At 36.1% G+C, this 8,286-nt stretch overlaps 1 protein-coding gene across 1 annotated transcript; it reads left to right on the top strand.

Moving 5' to 3' along the window:
* Nucleotides 1-929: 929 nt before the first annotated feature.
* MRPS30 (mitochondrial ribosomal protein S30) lies at nucleotides 930-7,941 on the top strand. The gene is made up of 5 exons (XM_039877095.1): nucleotides 930-1,545; nucleotides 2,981-3,126; nucleotides 3,882-3,987; nucleotides 5,030-5,206; nucleotides 7,335-7,941. The coding sequence occupies exons 1-5, from the start codon at nucleotides 963-965 to the stop codon at nucleotides 7,622-7,624; spliced, it is 1,302 nt and encodes a 433-aa protein (XP_039733029.1). The 5' UTR covers nucleotides 930-962; the 3' UTR covers nucleotides 7,625-7,941.
* Nucleotides 7,942-8,286: the final 345 nt, after the last annotated feature.

The following is an 8,286-nucleotide window of genomic DNA, read 5'->3' on the forward strand; positions in this document are numbered from 1 at the left end:
GCAGTTGGTCCTGGCAAACAGAGGTTGGTAGCAGATTTTTGGACAGCTTACTATATCAAAATGACATCCATTCCCTTGTTTTTCTTCTGTATTAAATCTTTTTAACCAAAAATAACATTAGGCTTGCAATGTGTCAAAATGCTAAATTATTATTAACATATGTAAAAATATAATAATAAATAAATGTTCTCGAGAATCATTGCACAGGTGATTGCTGAAGATTAAAAAGTAAAACAGTTCCTACTTAAAGGTGCTCACAGATTAGTAGGAATCAACTCGTGTGCTGAAATAATGAATTTTAACACAGCAAAATTTAACCATAATTCTTTCGTAGTTTTTTATTCATTTCCCTTTTTTCAGTTTAATCCAAGTATATTCTTCTTTTTGTAAAATTATCATTAAACAAATTATATATCAATTAGCATACAGAAATATGGTATTATTTTCTCAAAGATTAGCAGTGGTCTTTTGAGTGATGCCTGCCTTATCTTAAAAGCAAGCACGTATTATCAAAAAAAAAAAAAGCTAGAACGGTAGTTTCAATAATACAGAAAAGACGTGATGAGCCATACACAAATGAAATCATTAAAGTTAGCCAAGAGCTAGAAACTCCCGTTCAGAACGTTCTTAAATGACTTCTGGCAAAACTGTTGCCTGGGTCCAAGATGCAAACGAAAGTGGCAGCAACTCCGGTTTAAAGGTTTCATTCCTACCCGCCAGACCTACGGAAAACCTATTGGCTCTGAAGTTTTTCCTTTCGTCTACAAACGCTCCCGACCACGAAAAACTAAGTTGGAGAAACCATCTGATTGGCTAAGTAATGGATGACGTAAGTTTCCCAAGCCCACTGAGAATCGGCCTCCCGAAGACTGGCTCAGATTCCGCCTTCCGATTGGTCCTTAAGGCAAGAGGGTAGGGGCAATTGCTGAAGTTGACCTCTGGGGTCGAAACCGTGGTCAAAAATGGCGGCGGCCAGGTGTTGGAGGTTTGCGCGCCGCAGTCCGGGGCTGTCATTGCACACCGCGGCCGAGGCCGCCGTCGGGGCTCCTGAAATACCCGGTCCAGATGTCGCGGCGGCCCCCATCGCTCGCTACCCGCCGATTGTGGCCTCCCTGACTGCCAAAAGCAATGCGGCCCGGCAGCGGCGAGTAGAGAAGTGGCAGGCGACGGTTCACGCGGCCGAGTCTGTGGACGAGAAGATGCGTATCCTCACCAAGATGCAGTTCATGAAGTACGTTGTTTACCCGCAGACCTTCGCCCTGAACGCCGACCGCTGGTATCAGGGCTTCACCAAGACCGTGTTCCTATCGGGTCTGCCTCCGCCGCCCGCGGAGACAGAGCCCGCGCCCGCCCTGGACCTAGCGGCCCTGCGCGCCGCCGCTTGTGACTGCCTCTTGCAGGAGCACTTCTACCTGCGGCGCAAGCGGCGATTGCCCATCTACCAGGAACGTGAGGCCATCGCCTCCCCCTTACTCGACCAGCTGGTGGCCACCCTCATGGGCCTGCTCAGCGCACACAACCCCGTCCTGGCTGCCGCCGCCCTCGGTAAGCTTTGAGCCTCCCACGCCGGGCAGAGTAGGTGGGGATTATAGGGGCCCACTCCGAAACAGACTTGTCTCCTATTCATTCTCTCTTTTGTCAGTTTTTTTCTCAGTTCTTTGACTCCTAGTTGAGGACAACGTGGTTTAGTACCAGTCACTGCGCGAGGAATATGGAGACTGAGTTGTCGCACCTGTAACTGCAACTCTAGGCTAGTTGCCTAAAGACTCCAGGACTTCAGTCCTTGACTCTGCTTTGTGAAGGCGCAGCCAAATGGAAGAGCAGTGTTTGTTAAGAGAAGGGGCTCTTAGAGAGTGGGACAGACCTAGGATGCCTTTTTGGCACTTGCACCAAAAAGTTACGTGACCATATGTCAATTCATTAACATCTTTTAGCCTAATCTTTCTCATTTTCAAAATGAGAATTACGATAATAGTATTTCATTATGAAATTGTTGAGATTAAAGGTGATATTGATTAAAATACCTAACATTTATTCAGTACTTTGTGCCTGGCCCAGTTCTAAATCTTATTTATGCCAACTAATCTCACAACTGTTTACAGTAGGTAGCATTGTTTTATAAATGGTAAAAATAAAAAACAAAAAACTGAAGGCACAGAAACCTAAAATGTATCTAGTCAAAAGAGCCTGTAGCTGATAGATTTGGCTGTCAGGATTCCAACTCAGTCAATCTGGGTTCCCAGTTAACAATCAGTAACCTCTCTTTAATGAATAGACAGTTAAAAATTAGTGTTTCTGACATATTCATCATTTTATATCTACCACCCAGTAGGCATCTTAATAAGTATTTATTGAATCGATGTTATTATAACTCGAGATGTGTGCTCAACTGAGTCTTACAGTGTCATTGTTACTTCCTCTCACTTGAGAAGGAAGTGATCTTGAAGGAAGCATCATAGACTTTGACTGCTCCTGATTGATGGCCTGTTTAACTAAATTAACCAGTTAGTTAACTAGAAAACTTAGTTAACCATGTCAACTCAGGTTCCTCTTCTGTAAAAAGGAGACGATGACAATTATTTATACTTTTCAGTTATTGTGAAGGTCAAATTAGTAATTTATAAGACAGTTCTGACTATTTAAACTTTTTATTTCTAGTAACATTCCTGTTCTCTTAACTGAGAAAATTCTTTGGTAGTGACGGTACAAGTAGACAATAAATGTTTGGTACAAGTAGTGATGGTACAAGTAGACAATACATGTTTGCGTGTTATATTTATGTCATGATCATTTAAGTTAAATGAGCACCTACCCCCTACTCTATGGAGTATTTTCTGATATATTTTTATATCAGAAAGTATTTTCTGATATATTTTTAATTAGTACAATCATTCTTGAGTTTTGTATTGCTGAGGTTAGTACTCTCGTAATAATCAAATGTAAATGATCAGATAAGAAAATTGTGAATATCTTTTGGTAGATTGTAAACGCCCAGTTCACTTTTACTGGTTACGTGGTGAAGAAATTATTCCTCGTGGTCATAGGAAAGGTCGAATTGATGCCTTGCGATACCAAATAAACGATAAACCGCACAACCAGATCCGAATATCCAAACAACTCCCAGAGGTAAGGATTTATTTATTTATTGCATATGTACCTATTGATGTGTGATGAGGAAATGTCATAGGCACACTAGGTAATGGGCTAGGTGGGTTAAATAGTGTTGGTTGAATACTTGCCTTTTGAGTTTCAAATACATCCATCTGAAATTCTTTTAAAGCTTTTTAGTCTGCTATGGTGTACATATTCCCCGAAGGTCAAATAATTATTTTAAGTGGGTAAGTGGGGTTAAGTCATCAGTTTTCAGGAACATACGAATCTTTTCTTTTTCTTACTATAAAAATATAAAAAACTGATAATAGTTTATGAGTATAATTTATAATACCTACACTACCTTTTCACAAGTCGAGGCATTTTTCTAGTTATAAGCTGGTCATATTACATACATACAGTTCTTTTGGAGAAAAAAAGTATATTTTGAGTGTTGTCTGTGTGTCCATGTCAGAGGTTGGCACATTTTTTTTGGTAAAAATCCACATAGTAAATATTTTAGGATTTGGGGGGCCATAAGTCTATGTTGCAATTATTGATCTCAGTTTTTAAGTATAAAAGTAGCCATGTACCACCTGTAAATGAATGTGCATGGCTGTGTTCCAATAAAACTTTATAAAAACAAGTGACTGGCTAAATTTTATTCATCATTAGATAGTAGTGTTATCAAATCATTTTGTAAAAACATCCTATTTTAAAATTTTTAAACCTATTATGAGTAAAATTTGTATTAGTGCTGCTGTGAATTCACTTATGACTTTTTCTTTAAGTTTGTGCCGCTGGATTATTCTGTACCTATAGAAACCCCTGTTATGAATTGTAAGCCAGACAAACTTCCTTTATTCAAACGACAGTATGAAAATACCATATTTATTGGTAAGTTTATCATTTGATATATTGTACTATAAATGTGTCTAAAGTGCCTTGTGCAGATTTGCAAATTAATTCTTGATGACTAAGGTTCAGGTAGTCTATGAGCAATATAATTTGTAATCTCAGGTTGCAGTATGCATGAAAATTGGAAAGAAAATGTTCTTTCAGCTCACCATTTAAAATTTTACTATTTCTACTGAGTTAGCAGTATTTAAATTTAAAAATAAATAGTTACACTTGTTAGACTTTGTTGATTTATTATATAGAAAAAGTAATTTGTTTTTTCAGAAGTAAACAAGTATAGAACTGGAATTGAGGCAGTGATTGGCTTTTTTACAAAAGCCTGCCATTTGTATCACGCTCTGTGATAATCATCACAAATATAAAAATTAATAAGGCCTGATTCTTGCCCTTATGCAGTTTATTCTTTTGCTAATTTTTCTTTGTCTATTAATCACTAGCCAACTTCCAGAAGATTTTAAGGAATCAGCTTTATATTAGTCTACCAGACCTATTTTATCAGCTCCTCTCCGTCACTGTAGTCTTAGAATTATAAGGAACTTTTGACTTTACCACTGAAGTCAAGAATATCAACATTTTATAAAATATTGGCCCTTGTTTTCTTTACTTAGCAGCATCATATAAAAGTCAATTATTTTTTAAATTGAGAAGGTATGTAATTATTACATTAAATAACATAGTTTTTAAAGTTAGAAGTGTTTGTATCCTTTGGCAAAACGACAAGAATAACAAAGCTCTTTATAATGGGTTTGAAAAAACTGAAATAATATGGAATTTTAAATTAGTTTTATGTATATTCTTTTGACTTATTGTATGTCAGATTGGGCTTTATGATAGCAGACTGTACTTTCATGTGAAATTTACCTTTATTATAATCAAGTCAATAAATAAACCAACCTTCCCTTGTATATTTTGAATACTAATCACATGATATGTAGAGGAGAAAGATGGGTTTAAAACAAATACTAAAAATGTTCTCCAGATGTTCTACATGTACATTTCACATTTTTATTTTGCTCTTCAGGCTCAAAGACAGCAGATCCATACTGTTATGGTCATACCCAGTTTCATCTGTTACCTGACAAATTAAAAAGGGAAAGGCTATTGAAACAAAACTGTGCTGATCAGATAGAAGTTGTTTTTAGAGCTAATGCTATTGCAAGCCTTTTTGCTTGGACTGGAGCACAAGCTATGTATCAAGGTAAAATTATGGTGTGTTCTTGGAAGATATCTGACATTTTTAAGAAAATAGTTCAAATTGTTTTTATCTGTTAAAATGTAGGTGGAATCTTAACATTTTGAAAATTTTTACATTGGCACAAAATATAGTTGTTTTAAAATCCATAATAAAATATTTTACATTTGTAGTTGGCAGGTGGCACTTAGGTAGTTACTTTGATCTTTTATGTTGATCACTTTTGTTTGAGAGTGTTTTTTTTTTTCTGATTGTGTTTTCAAGTATTTTAAAGACTATATAGCTAACTAAATCAGCACTGTAGATGATAGTAGCTTTCTAAAGCCAGAAAAGGAAATGCTTTGGTGGATTAAATTTTAAGTTAAATCACAGCTATCCTTTATAATTTTTTGAAGGCCATATCCAGGATGTGGATTAGGCGATTGGTCATTCATTCAGTAAATAGTGAATGTTTTTTGTGTACAAGCACTGTTGGCCTTGGAGATCCCATGTTCAATGAGATAGGCAGATCCTCCTCTCCTGGAACTTATGTTATAGTGAGGAGAGTAAAGGATAATAAGCATGCAATATTTTAGGTATTGGTAATACTATGAAGAAAATATACTAGAAAGGGGTAGAATGATTTATAGTGTGCAGGTGTAAATGGGGTATGGGGCAGAATCTGTCTAAACATAATAATTTAGAAGAGGTCTTCAGAAAAATGACATTTGACCAGTGACCCGAATGGCAATAGGCTGCCTATACTTAAACTTGGGAGAAAGACACTTTTAGGCAAAAGGAATGGCAAGTAAGTCTCTGAAGTTGAAACATACTTGAGGTGTTTAAGGAACAACATGAAAAGTAATGAGGAAAGCAGGGGAAGAATGGTCAGGAATGAAATAGAAGAAGCCAGAGGTCATATTGCATAGGACTTTTAGAGTCCATTTTGAGGCATTTGGATTTTATTATGAAACCTGAAGTAATATAATATGTAACTTGTTTAATTCTATATAAGTACCCAGGAGGAATTTTAATACAGATTTAATTATTGCTAGGCTCACCTTTTTCCTTTATGTATATATTTTAACCTTATACTCAATAATTGTTGACTTACGTTTCTATAAAAGAAGTAAATGTAGAGAGCAGGAATAGGATTAGACAGAATCAAAAAAAGTGAGGAACCTTTCCTGAAGATGTTAGAATGGCACTGTTTACTCATGGAAGATAAAATATTTTTTGCAACCTAATTAAGTTCACATTTTAACAGTACTATTCATTGGGTGTCTCCATTAAGGCTTGACCCTGGCAGTAGGATTTAAGAGTATTAAAGCCAGTCAGCCAGGAACAAGAAGCAGTCAGAAAATTTGAGTTGTAAAGATATTAAGGCACCCTGGAGCCTTATCACCTAAGACACACTAAGCGAAATGACAGCAACTCATAAAACAAATTTTGAAATACATAAAGGAAGACACAGAATTTGTCTGAGGACATGGTTCAAGTACTTAGAAAGTTAGGTGTTTTGCTGAAGGGCTTTTTTTTGTAGAGTTGGTGAAATAAATGGCCATAATGATTATTGGGTGGCAGATGCTACTGGTATGGGGAAAATTTGAACATATTTAAAGTTGATGAGTAATGATGTAGTTAATACTAGATGTAGGGGAGATCTGCATAGATATAACTTGTTACAGGTTGAAAGCTGTTGAAGGCAGAAATTGTTGAAAAGATGTATCATGAGTTTGGTGATACTAGGCAAGAGGAAATAATTCTTGATGCAGACATAGACTATAGGATTAGAATGAAGAGAGAGAGCTTTGAGGCCTTCAGGAATTTGGTAGGTAAAATATCTAGCTTTTAGGAGGTATTCAGTACCCTCTATTGCAGGGGTCCCCTAGGCCATAGACCAGTACCCGTCCATGGCCTGTTAGGAACTGGGCCACACAGCAGAATTTGAGCAGCAGGCGAGCAAAGCTTCATCTCTATTTGCAGTGGCTCCCTACTAGCATCACTGCCTCAGCTCCACCTCAGATCATCAAGCATTAGCTTCTCATAGGAAAACTGGGACTAAAAAGGTTGGGGACCGCTGCAGTCTAATGTATATGTTTTGTTTTGGTAAAATATATTCTATGTAAATTTCACTATAACTTTTCTTCTATAGGATTCTGGAGTGAAGCAGATGTTACTCGACCTTTTGTCTCTCAGGGTGTAATCACAGATGGAAAATACTTTTCTTTTTTCTGCTACCAGTTAAATACTTTGGCACTTACCACACAAGCCGATCAAAATAACACTCGTAAGAATATATGTTGGGGGACACAGAGTAAGCCTCTTTATGAAAAAATAGAAGATAATGATGTGAAAGGTTTTAACGATGATGTTCTACTTCACATAGTTCACTTTCTACTGAATAGACCAAAAGAAGACAAATCACAGCCATTGGAAAACTAAGAAGAAACATTTGATTCAGGAATTCGGAAATATTTAAATGTCACTGATGAAACAATAAAAGTATTTTTAATGATGAGACTTGTGACTGCCAAATATTAAATGCCTTAATTTTTGAAGCAAATATTTGTTATGTTAACCTGTGATTAGACCTCTCATTCTACACTGAAAGATTTAATTTTAGGTATATTATTGATTTAAAAGTAATTTGATTTATATATGACTAACTGATGAGACTAATTGGACTATCTTCAATACCTGATAATACCTGTGATTTTAAAAGTAATATAAGGGCAGTAATTCAAATGCTTAAGAATATATGTGTTTCGTTAACATTTTTCTTTTTTGTTTTTAATATTTTTGTTAATAATATGATAATAGAATTTTCAAAGTCCTTTCAAGCTCCTTTAAAACATGAACAGTATTTTGCACGTATAGGAAACTGAGGCCCAGAGGAGTTAACAGATGATTAATAATCCAACTGATGAATTTATGTACAACTTAGGTTCTTAGCACTTAGAAGTAATGTTAACATATTTCAGCTAGTGACATTTGCTCTGTCCCAAAGATTAAGAAATTAAGTTTGCTGTTTCTAAAACATTTATCAATTGTAAAATTGTTAATCTTGCAGAGAATTAAATTTCATTCAAAACAATTTTTAGTGA

The sequence above is a fragment of the Pteropus medius genome, unplaced genomic scaffold (genome assembly GCF_902729225.1).
Source record: "Pteropus medius unplaced genomic scaffold, Ma_sr-lr_union100, whole genome shotgun sequence".
In the NCBI taxonomy this organism is placed as follows: domain Eukaryota; kingdom Metazoa; phylum Chordata; class Mammalia; order Chiroptera; family Pteropodidae; genus Pteropus; species Pteropus medius.